Here is a 21,267-nt window from a genome sequence, read left to right on the forward strand (position 1 = left end):
AATACAAACTGTCCTAAGGCAAAGGAGATATACATCAAAGGCCAGGGTTTGGTATACAGAATCCATTGTCAGATTGGAGGAATTGCCTTCGGCTGTTCAGGTGTTTGGCTATAACATGTAGATTGAAATGCCCTTAGCTGTCTGGCAGTTTGCAATCATTTTATGCATCCTTTACAGGTTTGGGGAAATGACCTCAGCAATTTCCATATGATTCAGCCCTGTAATTGACATGCTGTAATTGACTTCTGACACAACAACAATTAGGTTAGTGTTTCTGCAGTGAAAGGGTTTCCCCTCACTGCTCTGGTCTTCAAACCAGTGACCATGACCCGTGAAATTGTAGGCATTAGGGCTCATGTCACTCTGCAAGACCTGGTCAAGAGATTCCCTTCACATGTATTGGCATCCCTTGCAAACAAGAAAAAAAAAAAGGATGGTCTTAGATGTAAAAGATTTTCCACATTCACTGCATTGATAAAGCTTTTCTCCAGTGTGAACTCTCTGATGATATCAGACACTTTTGCTACTTATAAAAGATTTCCCTCATTCACTGCATTTATAAGGCTTTTCTCTTGTATGAACTTTCTGATGATAACGAAGTGAAGTGCTCCGGGTAAAAGATTTTCCACATTCACTGCATTTATAAGGTTTTTCTCCAGTGTGAATTCTCTGGTGACGATGAAGATAGCTCTTATTGGTAAAAGATTTTCCACATTCACTGCATTTATAAAGATCTTCTCCTGTATGAACTTTCTGATGATAACGAAGTGCAGTGCTCTGGGTAAAAGATTTCCCACATTCACTACATTTATAAGCCTTTTCTCCTGTATGAACTGTCTGATGAAAATGAAGTGCAGTGCTCCGGGTAAAAGATTTTCCACATTCACTGCATTTATAAGGCTTTTCTCCAGTGTGAATTTTCTGGTGACGATGAAGATAGCTCTTATAGGTAAAAGATTTTCCACATTCACTGCATTTATAAAGATCTTCTCCTGTATGAACTTTCTGATGATAACGAAGTGCAGTGCTCTGGGTAAAAGATTTCCCACATTCACTACATTTATAAGCCTTTTCTCCTGTATGAACTGTCTGATGAAAATGAAGTGTAGTGCTCCGTGTAAAAGATTTCCCACATTCACTGCATTTATAAGGCTTTTCTCCAGTGTGAATTCTCTGATGACGATGAAGGGAAGTGCTCCAGGTAAAAGATTTCCCACATTCACTGCATTTATAAGCCTTTTCTCCTGTATGAACTGTCTGATGATAACGAAGTGCAGTACTCTGGGTAAAGGATTTCCCACATTCACTGCATTTATAACGCTTTCCTCCTGTATGAAGTGTCTGATGATTATGAAGCCCGGTGCTCTTGGTAAAAGATTGCCCACATTCACTGCATTTATAAGGTTTTTCTCCAGTGTGAACTCTGTGATAACTATGAAAGTGGGTGCTAGTGGTAAAACATTTCCCACATTCACTGTAGTGATAAGGCATTTCTCCAGTGTGAACTCTCTGATGATGGCAAAGTTCAGTGCTACTGTTGTAAGCTTTCCCACACTCACTGCATTCATAAGGCTTTTCTCCAGGGTGAACCCTCTGATGACAATGACGAATATTGTTATTGGTAAAAGTTTTCACACACTCATTGTAGTCATAAGGCCTTTCTCCATTGTGCAAAGGTTGGTGATTACGTAGGCTGTTACTACTGCTAAAAGCTTTCCCATATTCATGGCTCTGATAAGGCATTTCTCCAGTGTGACCTCGCTGTTGATATTGAAACCTAGATAATTTGGTAAAATATTTTCCACATTCAGAGCTCACAAAACACTGACTTCCAACATGGACACCCTTTTCCTGAATAAACGTGTGGGTGCAACTAATGTCTTCCTTACATTCTTTTCTGCTGAAATAATTTTTTCTCCTTTCAAAGGTCATCCCATGTGTCGAGAAAGCATGTGGACTCTCCCTGGTGTGAGTAGCCTTTAGTTGGAGATGTCCTGTCCCGGTAAGGACACCCTGCCCAACCTTCCCACATGTGAAATGATTCTGGGACACATTGAAATTGAAGGTCTTTGTAAGTGAGATCCTGTCCACACCTGTTTTGAAAGTCTTCTCTCTCACATGCTGTTGGTGAACTTTTACTGTAAAGTAAAACCATTTTGCACATGCGCCACACTTCAACATTATCTGTCCATGTTGTGTTCCCTGTAGCTTAGTCAAGTGGAAAATGTTTCCCAAGACTAGCCCACAACTCTCACAGGGGTGGCTCTTCTGGGAAGACAAGGATACCTTGGGATTCCTTGCCTGTGACACTCTTACAGAAACCTTCTGTTCCGTCGGGGCTTTAACATTCTCTGCTCCACAGCAACAACCTGAACAAAAGGAAACACTGGTGAAGTACATGTTGATGTTATGAAATCAGAGCATCTTCACCACAAATATTTATCGATTATGAGTAGGCGTGATTCCATAGAGAGATTTTCAAGACAAGTGAATAGACTCTCAGGAAATTGCTGTTAAAGTATATAACGTGGCCAGTGAACCATGAAAATCTCACCAATGGAAGGACAGAAGCACAGGATGGGATACAAAGAAGAGAGGAAGGCTCTACTCATTGTTCCTGCACAAAGGCTTTTTTGAGGACCTTACATGCCGGCCATATGAGTCTGTGTAGAATCATTTGAAGGTGCTCAGACGCATAAATAATAAATTGTATATGAGCAAATAAGGTTCAACACCAATATAATAACACATGTGCACTCCAAATTAGTGCAGGCATGGACTAACGTTGGTTTTCAGTAAAGAGAGACCTGTGAAAGAGGCAAAGGTGCAAAGTCCAGAGAGGTTAAGGTTATCAGTAGACTGGGAAGCTGAGTAGAAATGATCACTATTAGAACTGAGTAGTAGGAAAAGTATCAACAATAAGCACAAACAAGCATAATTGGGTGAGGAATGGGCAACTGTAACAAAACACTGGGTTTCTAGCTTTGAATGTAACAAAGGCCAGCCATGAATTCCTCTCCCCAATGACCCTTCACCAAGGTAAGACCGCCTGTGGGTCCACTGTGTCATTCATAAAGTCATGTTTCTTCTGTGATGCACAAATGATTCTTCCCCTTAAATCCCATTTGAGCCATTGCATGGGATAAATGATGCAAATCTTCAAAGAAAAACAGAAGGCCTAACCAGTTTGGCTCAGTGGATAGAGCATCAGCCTGTGGACTGAAGGGTCACAGGTTCAATTCCGGTCAAGGGCATGTATCTTGGTTGCGGGCACATCCCCAGTAGTGGGTGTGCAGGAGGCAGCTGACCTATGATTTTCTCTCATTGATGTTTCTAACTCTCTATCCCTCTTCCTTCCTCTCTGTAAAAATCAATAAAATATATTAAAAAACAAAAGAAAAACGGAAAAGATGGATGGTCAACACTATGGTAGACCAACAAAGGACAAAACCTATGCATTGACATCAGCAAGATGGCAGGATCAGATATATGAGCATCTTCCCCCATCCCAGTGTAAGTAGATAGCTATCCATGAACAGAAATCGTACACCTATGGATGAGGACATTAGGGAGGAGGTTATGGACAGAGGGTGGGTGGGAACCGGGTGGAGGGGAGCTTTTTTTTTGGGGGGGAGGGGGAAGGAGAAACAATGGTGATAATCTGAACAATAAAGATTTATTAAATTAAAAAAAAAAAAAAAAGGCCCAAGACCTGGCACCAGCACTATCCTTCCTTGCTTCACAGCTGGCGGGGCACTTCCAAACCAGATACAAGAGGAGAATCTGCAGATCTCTCTGTAGATCTTGGGTGGTTCCAGGCAGGGGCTGACTTTACACCTCCATGGAGACCCAAGTGCCAGTGTACCCAGTGGTCTGTGTTATACCATACCAGCTTACAACTCTTCAGATCCATAAACAACATACTCAAGGGGCAGCCTCACTGAGCACCAAAGCCCCACTGAATCAAGTCCTGCTCCAGAGGGGTGTTTGCTGCACAGCAGCTCTCCCACTGTCGTCACAGTGGTCCCCATAGGTGCAAAAATCCTCAACAAAATTCTACCAAATCTGATCCAGCATTACATTAGAAAGGTCATACACCATGACCAAGTCAAATTTATTCTGGGGATGCAAGGATGGTACAATATCTGCAAATCAATAAACATGGTCAACACTATGGTAGACCAACAAAGGACAAAACCTATGCATTGACATCAGCAAGATGGCAGGATCAGATATATGAGCATCACATAAACAAACTGAAACACAAAAATCACATAATCATATCAACTGATGCAGAAGGAGCATTTGACAAAATCCAACACCCTTTCTTGATAAAAACTCTCAGCAAAGTGGGAGTACAGGGATCATACCTCAAAATAAATAAAGCCTTATAAGACAAACCTACAGCCAACATCATACTCAGTGAGCAAAAACTAAACCCATATCCCCTAAGAACAGGAATAAGATAGGAATGCCCACTTTCACCACTCATGTTAGTATTGGAAGTGCTAGCCATAGAGATCAGACAAGAAGAAGAAATGAAAGGAAGCCCTAGCTGGTTTCCAAATTGGAAAAGAAGTAAAACTGTCATTATTCGCAGATGACATGATATTGTACATAGAAAACCCGAAAGACTCCATCAAAAAACTACTAGATTTAATGAATTCAGCAATGTAGCAGGATACAAAATTAACACAAAGAAATCCATGGCTTTTTATACACTAATAATGAACTTACAGAAAGAGAAAGAAACAAAAACAATCCAATTGACCAGTGCAACAACAACAACAAAATAGGATACCTAGGAATAAACATAACTAAGGAGGTGAGAGATCTGTACATAGAAAACTATAGAACATAGAAAAAAGAGATAAAGGAAGACATAAACAAATGGAAGAATATACAGTGTTCATGGATTGGTAGAATCAACATCATTAAAATGTCCAAACTACCTAAAGCAATAGATTTAATGAAATCCCCACTAAAATACCAAAGGCATATTTCACAGACCTGGAACAAACTCTCCAAAAATGCAACTTGAAAAAAAGGACCCCGAATAGTCACAGATATCTAGAGAAAGAAGAATAAAGTTGGAGGGATCACAGTACCAGATATCAAGCAATATTACAAAGCCACTGTCTCAAAACTGCCTGGTACTGGCACAATAGTAGAAATATGGTCCAATGGAACAGAACAGAGAACCCAGAAATGGACCAAAGCCATTATGCTCAATTAATATTTGACAAAGGATGCAAGAGCATACAATGGAGTCAAGATAGTCTCTTCAATAAATGGTGCTGGGAAGACTGGACAGATACATGCAAAAAAATGAAACTAGAGCCCTAGCTGGTTTTGCTCAATGGATAGAGCATTGGCCTGAGGACTGACAGGTCCCAGGTTCTATTCCGGTGAAGGGCATATGGCCGGGTTGTGGCTCGATCCCCAGTAGGGGGTGTGCAGTAGGCAGTCAATCAGTGATTCTCTCTCATCATTGATATTTCTATCTCTCTCCCTCTCCCTTCATCAATGAAATCAATAAAAACAAAAAAATAAACCAGACCACTGACTTACACCATACACAAAAATAAACTCAAAATGGATAAAGGATTTAAATGTAAGATTGGAAACCAAAAAATCTTAGAAGAACCCACCAGTAAAAAAATATCGGATATATAACGTAGCAATATCTTTACCAATACAGCTTCTAGGGCAATGAAAACTAAAGAGAAAATAAACAAATGGGGCTATGTCAAAATAAAAAGCTTCTGCACAGCAAAAGAAATCATCAACAAAACAACAAGAAAGCCCACTGCAAGAGATCATATTTGCAAATGTTATATTTGATAAGGGCCTAATCTTCAAAATTTACAGGGAACTCATACATCTTCACAACATGAGATAAACTATCCAATCAAAAAATGGGTAAAGAACTTAGAGACTTTTCAAAAGTAGACATACAGAAGGTCAGGAGACATATGAAAACTTGCTCAAAGTCACTAATCATCTAAGAGTTTCATATCAAAAGGACAATGAGGTACCATCTCACACCTGTCAGAATGGCTATCATCAACAAATCGACAAAGGACAAGTGCTGGCGAGGATGCGGAGAAAAAGGAACCCTCGTGCACTGCTAGTGGGAATGCAGACTCATGCAGCCACTGTGGATAACAGTATGGAGTTTCCTCAGAAAATTAAAACTGGAACTCCCAGCCGAAACCGGTTTGGCTCAGTGGATAGAGCGTCGGCCTTTGGACTGAAGGGTCCCAGGTTCAATTCCGGTCAAGGGCATGTACCTTGGTTGCGGGCACATCCCCAGTAAGGGGTGTGCAGGAGGCAGCTGATCGATGTTTCTCTCTCATGGATGTTTCTGACTCTCTATCCCTCTCTCTTCCTCTCTGTGAAAAATCAATAAAATATATTTTAAAAAAAAAACAAAAAAACCTGGAACTCCCATTTGACCCAGTAATCCCACATTTGGGAATATATCCTAAGAAATCAGAAACACTAATCAGAAAGCACATATCCACCCCTATGTTCATAGCAGCAATCCTATTAATAAAAGCCTTCGGGGTTGTCACGCCCTCTCACTGTGATGCCCTCACGCTGCAATGAGAGATCACCAGGAGGCTGCGTGTGCAGTGGCTGTGTGCGGGTGGGTGGGTGGGGGCTAGATGCTGCATGCGTGGCACGGAGGTGGGTCCCGTGGCTCCACGCGGCACAGAGGCGGGACCCCTGGCTCCGGCCTGCCTCTTTAGGGCAATCCATCGAGGAGCCCCAGATGGGTGAGTGGGGCCTCCCTCTTTGGGGGCGATTGATCATGGGGCTCCTGCGCTGTGAGAGGGCACAGGCCAGGATGGGGACTCTGCCACCCCCTGAGTGCACGAATTTCGTGCACTGGGCCTCTAGTTTACAATAACTAAGATTTGGAAAAAACCTAAATGCCCAGCAGCAGATGAGTGGATTAAAAAAACTGTGGTATGCCCTACCCAGTTTGGCTCAGTGGATGGAGTGTCAGCCTGCGGACTGAAGGGTCCCGGGTTTGATTCTGGTCAGGGGCACATGCCCGGGTTGTGGGCTCCATCCCTGGTGGGGTCATGCAGGAGGCGGCTGATCGGTGACTCTCTCTCATTGTTGATGTTTCTGTCTCTCTCCCCCTCTTCCTGCCTCTCTGAAATCAATAAAAATATATTTTTTAAAAATAAAAAAACTGTGGTATATCTATGCAATTGAATACTACGCTGCTGGAAAAAAGGAATAACTCTTACCATTTGCAACAGCATGAAAAGCATTATGCTAAGTGAAATAAACCAGTCAGAGAAAGATAAATATCACACGATCCTACTCATTTCTGGAATATAATGAACAAAATAAATTGGTGAACAAAAATAGATCCAGAGACAGAGAAGCATCACACAGACCATCATACGTCAGAGTTAAGGCAGAAGAGAGAGGGGTAAGAGATCAACCAAAGAATTTGAATGCATGAATATAAGCATAACCAATGGACACAGAAACTAGTGGGGTGAGAGCATGAGGGAAGGGGTGGGGTGGGGGCAATGAGCAGATAAGGACACATATGTAATATTTTAGTCAATAAAGAATATATAAAAAAAGAAAACACATGTCCACACACACACAGTAAAAAGAATACAGCAAGTTCAATTAAGTAAAATCATCAAGTTCACCTGTATTTGCATTGTGGGAATCCCAGGTAACCCTAAGAGTTTTGGTCGTGGAAGGAGGGAGAGAGAGAGAGAGAGAGAGAGAGAGAGAGAGAGAGAGAGAGGAGAAAAGAAGAAGAGGGTAGACAATTTACTTTTCAAATATAAACTGAAACTGACTTCCATAATATGCAAAAACCGATCTGAAAAATCAAGTGCATGCACCCTCACAGGTCCCTGCACAGATTCAATGCAAACTGGACTTCATTAAGACAGGTTAGAATGCAAGGGTCGAAAATCAGAACGCAAAGAGAATTGTGAAAACACAAAGAAAACAGGAACTCCTCTCACACAGGGAAAATACAGGGGAAGGGTATCAGTAGATTCCTCTGAAGAAACCTTGCATACTAGGAGAAAAGCAGAGGATGTATTCAAAACACTCCATGAAAACAAAACCAATAAACACTTTATCCAGAAAACCTGATCTTCAGAAATAAGTATTTCCAAGAAACACAAAAGGTAAAGGAAGTTCATTGCCACTCAACCTGACTTTTTATGCATGCTGAAAAAAGTTCTTCAAGATGAAGAAAAAAAATACTAAGTAGAACATGGATGCATAGGAAAGTATAAATATCACTGATAAAAATTGAGACAAGAATCAAATTCACAATACTGTAACACTGCATTGGAGGAATGAGCATTATGTAACTCTGTCATAAATGTTAAAAATTAAAACCAGTGAAAATAACAAAGTGGGCATCATGTACCTTAATACCTACACAACATGAAAAGATTTGACTTGACGCATCATAAGTCTAAGGAATGTGTGGGGGCGAGTCCAAGGAAAAAAGTTTTGTATGCAATTGAAGGTGTTATTAAGATGTAATGGACTGCAAAGAGTATGGCTTGTTTTATGTTAGTGTCTTGAAAATCACAACCAAACACTTGTGATACGTATACAAAAGAGAGAGGGGCAAACCACTGTACAAAGTCATCAAATCACAAAAGACAACCATAAGTCAGGAAGACAAAGGAACTACAAAAGAGACAGAAACTATGTAGAAGTGGCAACAACTTCTCCATAAACAAATTCCTCATTCAAAATGCAGACAGTCACTGCAGGTATAAAAGAAAGAGAAACTGGACCAAATAGAAGCAGACTACAAGAAATAATAAATCATTATGGACCCAAATAGGCTGAAAATAAAGAGATGAAAAAAATAAGAAATGCAAAGCCAAGTCCCAGGTACCAGCCAGAGTGAGGGTCTTACCCAGGGAGGATACAAGTTCAAAGTTCTCCAGCATCACATTCAGGTACAGCTGTCTCTGACCCTCATCAAGGAGTCTCCATTCCTTCCTGGAGAAGTACAGGGCAATGTCCTCAAAGGAAACACCAACCTGTCAGAATTGAGATAATTGAAACCAAAGTTGAAATTTTGAGAACTAGCAATCCTACTCCTTACACATCTTCCTCACCCTCAACCTCCTCCTCCAGGGCTCCCCAGTTTAGAGTGGACACCAGGCCCTAATGCCTGTGCTGGCTGCTCTCTTACCACAGTCCCATTAGTCACTGTGACTGCTCTCAGCACAACACAGGGGTTGGGAAGAGGGACAACAGAGAAACTCCATCTAAGCTCTGGGCCATGCCTGCAGGGCCCCAGCCTTCCTGCCAAGCAATACCACTGCAGTTTCCCAGATCATGCCTCCAAGACAAAGCCAAGGGTTTATGCTTCATGCTATAGTCCTCATACCAGCCCTAGCTGGTTTGTCTCAGTGGACAGAGTTTTGGACTGTGGACTGAAGAGTCCCGGGTTGGACTCTAATCAAGGACACATGGCCGGGTTGCAGACTCCATACCCAGTACGGGCTTCCAGAAGCAGCCTAGGGATGATTCTCATGAATGATATTTGTCTCTCTCTCTCTCTCCCCCTCTCCCTTCCTTTCTAAAATCAATTTTTAAAAATATTTTTAAAAGTCCCAATACAAGGTTTCCAGTACCATCAGCTCACACTTCCTCCAGATGTGCACACCACTGTGTAATGTCTGACCCCATCACTTCAGACCCCCGGTTCACTGCCTCAGCTCTGCCCCCTTCCTGCTCCACAGCACAGGACCTCTCAGGACTCACCCATGACCTTGGCCTATGGCATCCAGAGTGCTTGAGAGGTTTCAGAAGGATCTGGCACAACCCGATTCCTGGTGGACCCCACAGCTTGGGGAGAGCAGGGCAGGCGGCTCTGAAATCCTCCCTGCCTGTCTCTGACCTTGGATTCAATACTCACCACCCACATCCGCAGGGGAATTTCAGATACAGGTCACCCCTGTCCACTCTGCCCTGCACTTCCTGTGTCCTCAGATCTCACCACACTCCTCTCTCCCCTCCACCTTCCTCAGGGTCCGTGACGGGGACCTGAGCTGCAGGACGTGACAGGCGCCCTGACCCCAGGCTGCTGGGTGGAGTGTGAGGAGGCGGTGAGGGCCGGTGTGGCGGGAGGGGGACGCGAACTCACCTCAGCTGAGCCCCTGAGCAAGGCCATTGCCATTGCACGCTGTGCGCGGATCGAGGCCGGAGAGGCCGGCGCGGCCGGTAAGAAGCAGGGGCGGTGGGAGGGGCAGTAAAGGGTCTCTGTTCCGTCAGGGACGTGGGGAACCCGGTGGCCTCAGCGAATTTCACTCCCACGTGCGAGCTGAGCGGGCAAGGACTCGGGCCTTCTCCCTCCGAGCACCTGGCTCTGCCGCCGCCCGCCGGAGCCTTCCACCCGGTACTGGAGTAGATTCTGGGTGAAGACCAATAGCCCAGAGTGCACCGGAAGTCCCGCCCCCGCTCTCGGGTGACGCAAGAGAAAGGCCTTTTCTGACCTTTCATTGGCTAACCTGGCGGATTCCTCACAAGGCCTTCTGGGTAATGTGGGTTCCAGAGTCCAAGATGGTGATGGAAGATTTCTCCATATCACTCCAAGGAAAACATGAAATATTGCGGTATGCCTGCATTACAGAGTCTGGAGTATTTATCTTTATTGATGTTCAAGTAAAAATAAAACAACAGAATTCTATTTAAAGTTTACATTATACATATCAGTTCTTTATTTCAAATTAAGAATGTCCCACATTCTACATCTATATTATGACGAGTTGCATTGGTCTCACAGATAATGTGTTTTCATAAAAAGGACTCCAGTCCCTTTACCGGAATCAAATGACAACTCTTCTTTATCCATTTTCAAGATGTCTCTTTCATGAGGAAGGTCATGTCCCAGTGTCCCTACCAGCAGATGTCGCTGTTTTCCTTGGAGTGATTTGGAGAAACCTCCATCACCATCTTGGACTGTGGCACTCACATTACCCAGAAGGCCTTGTGAGGAATACCGCCAGTTTAGCCAATGAAAGGTCAGAAAAGGCCTTTCTGTTACGTCACCCGCGTGCAGGGGCGGGGCTTCCGGTGCACTCTGGGCGGCTATTGGTCTTCACCCAGAATCTACTCCAGTACCGGGTGGAAGGCTCCGGCGGGCGGCGGCAGAGCCAGGTGCTCGGAGGGAGAAGGTCCGAGTCCTTACCCGCTCAGCTCGCACGTGGGAGTGAAATTCGCTGAGGCCACCGGGTTCCCCACGTCCCTGACGGAACCGAGACCCTTTACTGCCCCTCCCACCGCACCTGCTTCTTACCGCCCCGCCGGCCTCTCCGGCCTCGATCCGCGCACAGCGTGCAATGGCAATGGCCTTGCTCAGGGGCTCAGCTGAGGTGAGTTCGCGTCCCCCTCCCGCCACACCGGCCCTCACCGCCTCCTCACACTCCACCCAGCAGCCTGGGGTCAGGGCGCCTGTCACGTCCTGCAGCTCAGGTCCCCGTCACGGACCCCGAGGAAGGTGGAGGGAAGAGAGGAGTGTGGTGAGTTCTGAGGACACAGGAAGTGCAGGGCAGAGTGGACAGGGGTGACTTGTATCTGAAATTCCCCTGCGGATGTGGGTGGTGAGTATTGAATCCAAGGTCAGAGACAGGCAGGGAGGATTTCAGAGCCGCCTGCCCTGCTTTCCCCAGGCTGTGGGGTCACCAGGAATCGGGTTGTGCTAGATCCTTCTGAAACCTCTCAAGCACTCTGGATGCCATAGGCCAAGGTCATGGGTGAGTCCTGAGAGGTCCTGTGCTGTGGAGCAGGAAGGGGGCAGAGCTGAGGCAGTGAACCGGGGGTCTGAAGTGATGAGGTCAGACATTACGCAGTGGTGTGCACATCTGGAGGAATTGTGAGCTGATGGTACCGGAAACCTAGTATTGAGACTTTAATAATATATATGTATAAATTTTTTTATTGATTTCAGAAAGGAAGGGAGAAGGGGAGAGGAAAAGAGAGAAATGTGGGAACCCCTTTCAAGGTCCCGCGTGTTTCAGGGTTCCTGTTAAGGGTTCGGGTTCCGGAGAAGGCTGCACACAAATGAAAGAGACTAGAAAAGTATTAATTTGGGAAATGGGGGACCAGGTGGGAGTCCACCTCTAGGGGGAGGACTATCACTGCTCTGCCCTTGATTTCCCTTTTATTAAGGTTATGAGATACACCACATCCCTTAGGCAGGTAATTCCAATAATAGACAACCAGCAAGAATTTACATATGACTAAAAGGTGTAGGCTGCTTTAACTAAACAATGAGTAATTAGATCCCATCATTCAGAGCAATTAAGGTTGACCAGCCTTCCGGATTCCCTGTTGACATTTCTCTATTAGTGACTGATAGGTTCCTGGCATAGAAACATCATTGATGAGAGAGAATCATCCTTAGGCTGCCTCTGGAAGCCCGTACTGGGTATGGAGTCTGCAACCCGGGATCCTTCAGTCCACAGTCCAAAACTCTGTCCACTGAGACAAACCAGCCAGGGCTGCTATGAGGAGTATAGGGTGAAGCATAAACCCTTGGCTTTGTCTTGGAGGCATGATCTGGGAAACTGCAGTGGTATTGCTTGGCAGGAAGGCTGGGGCCCTGCAGGCATCGCCCAGAGCTTAGATGGTGTTTCTCTGCTGTCCCTCTTCCCAACCCCTGTGTTGTGCTGAGAGCAGTCACAGTGACTAATGGGACTGTGGTAAGAGAGCAGCCAGCACTGGCATTAAGGCCTGGTGTCCACACTAAACTGGGGAGCCCTGGAGGAGGAGGATGAGGGTGAGGAAGATGTGTAAGGAGTAGGATTGCTAGTTCTCAAAATTTCAACTATGGTTTCAATTATCTCAATTCTGACAGGTTGGCGTGACCTTTGAGGACATTGCCCTGCACTTCTCCAGGAAGGAATGGAGCCTCCTTGATGAGGATCAGAGACAGCTGTACCTGAATGTGATGCTGGAGAACTTTGAACTTGTATCCTCGCAGGGTAAGACCCTCACTCTGGCTGGTTCCTGGGACTTGGCTTTGCATTTCCCCATGCCCCCTCATTTCTAGGGGTGCTATGTCCTCACCTGTGGACTATGTACATTGCTTGAATTATCCAGTTTTCTCAGGTTTTGCTGTGGTTGGCAGGGTTGATTTAATTGCACTTCTCCCATGTATACTTTTAATCAACACCTGCTGCACCGAAGTCGTAGGGAGGATTTGAGGTTGGTTGTGTGGCAGGGAGACTAATGGATTCCAGTTGAGTAGAGAGCAAAAGCATATTCTTTATACCTGTTGGTCATTTGTACGTGTTTTTTAAAGTAGTGTCTACATCCTTGGTCTTATTTTATTTGTAAATATATTTTAATTGATTTCAGAGAAGAAGAGAGAGAGAGAGAGAGAGAAATGATGAAAGAAAATTATTGATTGGATATCTCCTGCATGCCTCCTACTGGGGATCCAGTCCACAACCCCAACATTTTCTCTGACCATGAACCTAACCGTGACCTACTGGCTTCACAGATGAATGCTCAACCCCTGAGCCTAACCAGCCAGGGCTTTAGTCCTATTTTTAGCCATATTTATTTGCTATTGTGTATATTTGAATAATTTTCCTAGTTATATAGTAAAATACATCTCCTTTTGCATATGTTTAATTGTGCTTTGTAAATATTGAATTCTTGTCTTACTTACAAACTAGTGGCCCAGTGCTAGGATTCGTGCACATTGAAAGGAAATTAATTAGAAGAAATATTTTAATATCACTATTTGCCCCTTCTCTATAATAGAAGTCTCTGAAAGGAAAGAAAATTAGTAAAATGTATATGAAAACAATATATAAATTGATTAATAAAAAATTACAACATGGTTAACAACCACAAAGACATGTAAAAACATGATGTAAATACAACATTGATGAAAACAATGACTGATAAGTGATTAAACTTATTCTAATATCTCCCTGTATACCACATTAAGAGTAAAAACACCTTCAGAGTGCTTGACTAATTTCCCTTGTGATAAAGTATTTACAACTTTAACTTTCATGTCACAGGCTCTTCGAACTCTAGTGGAAGCAAAATATAACTGACGATGTCTGAAAAGGGGTTTAGGTAGGAATATTCCTACTCTGTGTAGAGTTTATCCTTGTGATTTATTAACAGGTACATTCTGTCAATGATGCTACTTTCATACAGCTTCAGAATGTCAACTAAAACGATCAAATTCATGATCGACAATGACAGATAGAAACACACCCATGCAATTGGCACCATTGAGCGTTTTATATGTATTTTGCATGCAAAAGTAAACGTTTATTTTTTAAAATTATTTTTCTTGATTTCAGAGAGAAAGGGAGGGGAAGAGAGAGAGAGAGAAATATCAATGGTAAGAGAAACACATCAATTGGTTGCCTGCTGCATGTGCCCCAATTAGGGACGAGGATCAAGCCTGCAACCAAGGTACATACCCTTGACTGGCATTGAACTCAGGACCTATCCATCCTCAGGCTGATGCTCTATCCACTGAGCCAAACCGGCCAGGGCATCAACTTTTATTTCTATGTTACCAATGCGCCTCACATGTAAGGGGCGGTTGGTCAGACGGACTTATGGTCGGTCACTTAGCCTTTTATATATACACAGAAGATTCCATGCTTTTGGCAACTCTGCACTCAGGAAGACTAGTGTGGCTAGTTTTCCATCAGGCTCAAATGCTACCAGTGTTTACCCATGAAGTGTTTTTAATGAATTGATGTAGAATGTTTTCAGCAACACTATTGTCTTCTTAGCCCTCATTATCATGTTACATAACAGGACTTTGTATCACAATATTTGCTTTATTTGGTTGATCTGATCCGAATGCACGTATCTTCAATATATTGGTATGATTTGCAAGTATGGTCTCCCATCCTCCATTCGATTGCCTTTTCATTTCATTTTGTTATTGCTTTTGTGCTGGCAAAAAGCACTTTGATTTGTTTTAGCCCTGACTGTTGATTTTCTCTTTTTTTGCCTGGTGGTTGGTGCCACATCCCAGAAATCATGTCCAAAACAAGTCTCCAATCGGTTTCCCTGGGTCATCTTGAAGATCTTGAAAGTTTTACCATGGATGTTTAATTCTTTCATACAATCTGAATAAATGTTTGTTTTTTTTTAATATTCTATGGATTTTTTACAGTGAGGAAGGGAGAGGAAGAGAGAGAAACATCTATCAGCTGCCTCCTGCACAACCCCCAATGGCGATGTTCTCGCAACCAGGGTACATGCCCTTGACCAGAATCGAACCCAGGACCCTTGAGTCTGCAGGCCAACGCTCCATCCACTGAGCCAAACCAGTCAGGCCAATCTGAGTCAATGTTTATCCATGGTTTTGTTGTTTTCCTTGTGAATATCTATATTTTCAATACCTCTCGTTGAAGAAACTGTCCTTAACATTTTTTTGTGGTTTTGTTAAAGATTACCTGAACCTATGTTCCTGGGTTTATTTCTGTGTTTTCTGGTTTTTCTTGTTGTTTATTGTCTTTATTTTTGGTTGTATTTCAATACCAAACTGTTTGGTTGCTTTGGCTTTGTACTAGGTTGAAGACAGCAAGTGTGATGCCACCACGCTTGTTCTTGCTTAAGATTGAGTTTGCTATTTGAGATCATTTGAGGTTTCTGAGATTGGAGTTATCATCCGGATTGCATTTGATTTGGAGATTGCTTTGGGCAGAACAGGATTTTAAGGATATTACATTTTCAAATGCAAGAACACTGGATGTCTTTTCACCTTTTTGTGGTTTTTCCCATTTTTTCACCACTGTGTTCTAGTCTTCAGTGTACAGATCTTACATCTTTATGGTTTAATTTATTCCTGAGTATTTTATTTTTAATGCTATTGTAAACTTGACTACTTCCTTCATTTTTTTTTAAATGTATTTTTGTTGATTTTTTAGAAGGAGAGGAATGGAGAGAGAGTGAAACATCCAGCTGAGAAACAGAGATCAGCTGCCTCCTGCACGCTCCCTACATGGGATCTTGCTCACAGCCCAGACATGTGCTCTGACCAGCAATAGAACTGGTGGTCTGTCAGTTCATGGGAAGATGCTCAATAAACTGAGCTACACTGTTGAGCGTCCTTTCTTCCTTTCTTTATCAGTGGGAGAGCTGCTGTGCAGGAGACACCCCTATGGAGCAGGACTTGCTTCAGTGGGGCTTTGTTGCTCAGTGAGTCTGCCCCTTGAGTGTGTTGCTTATGGATGTTGTAAGCTTGTGTGGTATGACACTGACCACTGGGTACACTGGCTCTTGGGTCTCCTGGGATGTGTAAAGTTAGCTACTGCCTGGGGCCAAAAGGATGTACAGAGAGATCTTCAGAATCTCCTCTTTGTATTGGAAGTGCCCCGCCAAGGCCCAGCTGTGAAACAAGGAAGGCTAGTGCTGGTGCCAGGTCTTGGGCATTCATTGATAGTTTTGGAACTTCCTGACCCAACTGCAACTTGTTTGACAGATTTTAGCCTGAGAAAGGACAGGCCATTTATATACAAAAGCTGCAGCACAAAGCTTGAGTGGCTTGTGGTCTCAGGGAATCACCAGGGGAGAGCAAACAGAAATGGCTGCCAGTCAACCCTGGGACCCAGAATGTCCCAGCATAGGTGTAATGACTGCTGTGACCACCTCCATCTGGTAGAAAGCCGCCCTCAAGTTCCTGCCCCGATGCCAGTCCAATCTCTCTTTGTAATTGTCTGGGTCGCCCCAACCCCCTCTCCGAGCCTGGCCCAGCAGTGTAGCTCAGAGGAAGAGGGAGCTTGTAAATTCAGTTCGTGGTGCTGGCATTGTAAGAGGAGCAAGTGGGGTCTCCTACAGTCTCTGTGTCACTGAGCCCCAATGTGCACTGGTGTTTACATCCCTTCCTTCTTTTTTTTTTAAATATATTTTATTGATTTTTTACAGAGAGGAAGGGAAAAGGATAGAGAGTCAGAAACATCGATGAGAGAGAAACATCGACCAGCTGCCTCCTGCACACCCCCTACAAGGGGATGTGCCCACCACCAAGGTACATGCCCTTGACCGGAATCGAACCCGGGACCCTTGAGTCCGCAGACCAACGCTCTATCCACTGAGCCAAACCGGTTTTGGCTCATCCCTTAGTTCTTACTGCCAGTAGCATCTTCTTCCCAGCTCTGGGACCCTGGGCTGGGCTTCTCGTGTGGTACTGGGACCCCTTGCTCCTCCACGTGACCTCTTCAGAGACGACCTCCCTCCCAATTAAAAAAGTGGCCCCCATGGGTACAGGACCAGCACCTTCTGTGCCTCCGCACCTCCTACCAGTGTCAGTGTGCTGTCTTCTTTACTTCTCTAGTCATAACACTTCTTTCAGCCAGCTTTCCAGAGGTTCTGGCTGATGGTTGTTCTGTATTTAAGCTGTAATTTTGACGTGGTTGTGGGAGGCAGCAAGTATAGGCTTTTGCCTACACTGCCATCTTGGATCTCTTCTCCCTTAACTTTTCTGAATTTCATTCCTTATGTTTCTTTTATCTTCACTCGAAGAGTGAGAATATTTTTTCCATTGATTTTTATTCTTAGCCGGGAGAGAGAGACCAACAACAAGGAACAACAATTGGTTGCCTCCCACCTGGGGGGATCAGACCTGAAATCAATGTACCTGCCCTTTACTGGGAATCAAACCTGTGACCTTCCAGTGTGCATGCAGGCACTCTCAGAACTTAGTTTTGTTTTTGTTTTTTTTTTAATATATATTTTATTGATTTTTTTACAGAGAGGAAGGGAGAGAGATAGAGAGTTAGAAACATCGATGAGAGAGAAACATCGATCAGCTGCCTCCTGCACACCCCCTACTGGGGATGTGCCCGCAACCAAGGTACATGCCCTTGACCGGAATCGAACCCGGGACCTTCAGTCCGCAGGCCGACGCTCTATCCACTGAGCCAAACCGGTTTTGGCAGAACTTAGTGACTCGAGCCAGGGCTATTTATTTATTCTTTAAATTATTTATTTAATTTTAAAAAATATTTTTATTGATTTCAGAGAGGAAGAGGATAGAGAGATAGAAAAATGAATAATGAGAGAGAGTCATTGATCAGCTGCCTCTTGCATGTCCCCCACTGGAGATTGGGCCCACAATGTTTGCATGTGCCCTGACAAGGAATGGAATTGTATTGTACTAGGTCAGTGGTCGGCTAACCGCGGCTCACAAGCCATATTCGGCTATTTGGCCCCTTGAGTTTTTAGCAAAGGCGAGATTAGGAGTACCCTAATTAAGTTAATAACAATGTACCTACCTGTATAGTTCAAGTTTAAAAAATTTGGCTCTCAAATGAAATTTCAATTGTACTGTTCATATTTGGCTCTATTGACTAATGAGTTTGCCGACCCCTGTCCTAGGTTATGGGTCGATGCTCAATCATTGACCTGCACTGGGCAGCCTTTATTTATTGATTGTAGAGACAGGAAGGGATACAGAGCAAGAGAAGGAAACATTGATGTGCTGTTCTCCGCATCTAAGCATTCATTGGTTGTCCCCTACATGTGCCCTGGTGGGGGATCAAACCCACAACCTTGGTGTATCTGGACCACACACTCAACAGCTGAGTTACCTGGCCAGTGCTCTAAATTTGTTTATTAATTTCAGAAGCTCATATGGGATCTTGACAAGTTTTTCTATAGAGGGTCATGTCATCTCCTAACAGTAACATCTCTTATGATGCTTTGTGGTTCATAATGTGAGGTGTATTGTCTTAACTTTCATTTCTTTGAGGCTTTTTTTGTTTGTTTATTTGTTTGTTTTTTACTTTAGTCTAGCTCAAGGTTTGCCAATTTTTATATTTTCTAGAAAACACCTATCAGGTATCCTTTTATTTTACCTTATCTCCCTTTTCTTGTTTCTTGTTCAAGTATTTATTGTTTCATTCCTTTGCAACCTTTGGGTTTACGTTCTTGTTTTGTTTCTAGATTCCTGAGATGGTAGGTTAGGTTTTTTGAGATCTGCTTTCGTAATGTAAACATTTATCCCTATAAAATTTCCTCTTAGAATTGCATTTTCTGAATTTTATACACGAATTTTGGTAAGTTGTCTTTTTATTTACTTTCTCTGTAGACTTTTTTGAGTTCTCTTTTGTGTTTGGTACCTTGAAATTCTTTTTTATTTATTTATTTATTTATTTATTATTGGTTTCAGATAAAGAGGAAGAGAGAAGGAGAGAGAGTGTGGGGGAAGAGAGAGAGAAGGAGGGAAACATCAGTGTGAGGGGAAAACATCAATTGGCTGCCTTCTGCACACAAACTAACTGGAAATGCAACCCGCATACTGATATGTGCCTTGCCTGGGAATTGAATCCTAGTCCCTTTGGTACACAGGACGATGCTCCAACCAACTGAGCCATACTGGCCAAGGCAGTCTGTGGTTTTTAAACACTACCATTTCCAGTATTTTTTGAAGAAGCCACTATGGCCAATGATAGCAGAAGCACAGAGGCTGATGGAGGGCCCTTGTTTTTGACTGTGGGTATCTTCACGTATGTTTGTTCCCCCAGTCTTCCCAGTCATCCTTTCTGTACAGCTCTCCTTTATTTGTGTCTGTAATACTGTTTGTCTTCATGGTACCCTGATTCCCATTTCCTGTGGGCTGCTTTGTTCATGGATAGCTGTCTACTTACTCTGGAATGGGGGGAGAAGCACATATTTCCAATCCTGCGATTTTGCTGATGTCACTCACAGAGGTCTTTTGTCTGTGATATCATTTGTCCTTTGTTGTTCTACCACAGCGTTGATCATCCATCTTTTCTGATTTTCTTTGAAGATTCGCATCATTTATGCCATGCAATTGTTCAAATGGGATTTAAGGGGAAGAATCATTCGTGCATCACAGAAGAAACGTGAGTTTATGAATGACTCAGTGGGCACACAGGCGGTCTTGCCTTGGTGAAGGTTCATTGGGGAAGCTTTCACGCCTGGCCTTTGTTACATTCAAAACTAGAAACTCGTTTTATTCATCAGTGTTTTATTACAGTGGCCCAGTCCTTACCCACTTATGCTTGTTTTGGGTTATTATTGATACTTTGTCAATGACACGGGTTGAATAGTGATCATTTCTACTCAGATTCTCTGCTCATGGACAACCTTAACCTCTATGGACTTGTACCTCTGCCTCTCTCACAGGTCTCTCTTTACTGCAAACCAATGTTGGACCGTGCCTGCACCACCTTGGAGTGCACAAGTATTATTATATTGACGTTGAACATTATGTGCTCTAATACAATTAATTTTTATAGGTATGAGCACCTTCAAATGATTCTACACAGACTCACATGGCCAGCATGTAAGGTCCTCAAAAAAGCCTTTGTGCAGGAACAATGAGTAGAGCCTTTCTCTCTTCTTTGTATCCCATCCTATGCTTCTGTCCTTCCATTGGTGAGATTTTCATCGTTGACTGACCATGTTATATACTTGAAGAGCGATTTCCTCAGAGTCTACTTCACTCATCTTGAAAATCTCTCTATGGAATCATGCCTACTCATAACCGATAAACATTTGTGGTGAAGATACTCTGATTCCATAACATCAACATGTACTTCACCAGATTTTCCTTTTGTTCAGGTTGCTGCTGTGGAGCAGAGAATGTGGAGGCCCCGACTGAACAGAAGGTTTCAGTAAGAGTGTCACAGGCCAGGAATCCCAAGGCAGCCTTGTCTTCCCAGAAGAGCCACCCCTGTGAGAGTTGTGGGCTCGTCTTGAGAAACATTTCCCACTTGACTGAGCTGCAGGGAACACAACACGGACAGATACTGTTGAGATGTGGCACGTGTGCAAAACGGTTTTACTTCAGTGTAAAAGTTCACCAACAACATGTGAGAGAGAAGACTTTCATTAGCGGTGTGGACTGGATCTCACTTGCAAACAGCTGCGATTTCAAAGTGTCCCAGAATCATTTCACATGCGGGGAGGTTGGGCAGGGTGTCCTTACCAGGTCAGGACATCTCCACCTAAAGGCTACTCTCACCAGGGACATTCCAACTGCTATTCCGACGTGCGGTATGATGTTTCAAAGGAGACAAAATTATTACACCAGAAAAGAATATAAAGACATTAGTTGCACTCACATGTTTATTCAGCAAAAGGGTGTCCATGTTGGACGTCAGGGTTTTGTGAACTCTGAATGTGGAAAACATTTTACCAAATATTCTAGCTTTCATGATCAACAGCGAGGTCACACTGGAGAAAGGCCTTCTCAGTGCAGTGAATATGGGAAATCTTTTACCA

At 43.5% G+C, this 21,267-nt stretch overlaps 2 protein-coding genes across 4 annotated transcripts in view; both read left to right on the forward strand.

Moving 5' to 3' along the window:
- Window positions 1–21,267, forward strand: part of LOC129147526 (zinc finger protein 665-like) — a 331,685-nt gene that overhangs the window by 309,452 nt on the left and 966 nt on the right.
- Window positions 11,091–21,213, forward strand: LOC129147646 (zinc finger protein 154-like). Of its 3 annotated transcripts, none has more exons than XR_008554930.1 (4): window positions 11,091–11,399; window positions 12,884–13,010; window positions 19,773–19,883; window positions 20,605–21,213. XR_008554930.1 is itself a non-coding variant. In XM_054710575.1 (4 exons), exons 1-4 carry the CDS (start codon window positions 11,367–11,369, stop codon window positions 20,642–20,644), a joined length of 276 nt encoding a protein of 91 aa, XP_054566550.1. In that variant the 5' UTR covers window positions 11,091–11,366; the 3' UTR covers window positions 20,645–21,213. The 3 variants fall into 3 exon arrangements, 2 of the variants coding, with proteins under 2 accessions (XP_054566550.1, XP_054566549.1); XM_054710575.1 differs by having other exon boundaries at window positions 19,808–19,883; XM_054710574.1 differs by lacking the exon at window positions 20,605–21,213 and adding an exon at window positions 20,167–20,413 and having other exon boundaries at window positions 19,808–19,883.

This window comes from Eptesicus fuscus, chromosome 21, assembly GCF_027574615.1.
Source record: "Eptesicus fuscus isolate TK198812 chromosome 21, DD_ASM_mEF_20220401, whole genome shotgun sequence".
Taxonomy (NCBI): Eukaryota; Metazoa; Chordata; class Mammalia; order Chiroptera; family Vespertilionidae; genus Eptesicus; species Eptesicus fuscus.

Excerpts from the sequence above, each read along its gene's own strand:
- LOC129147646 (XM_054710574.1), top strand. The coding sequence starts at position 11,367 with ATGGCAATGGCCTTGCTCAGGGGCTCAGCTGAG. Across the intron at positions 11,400-12,883 it reads TGCTCAGGGGCTCAGCTGAG|GTTGGCGTGACCTTTGAGGA; the intron begins GTGAGTTCGCGT and ends CAATTCTGACAG. Across the intron at positions 19,884-20,166 it reads TCGTGCATCACAGAAGAAAC|GTCTCTCTTTACTGCAAACC; the intron begins GTGAGTTTATGA and ends CCTCTCTCACAG.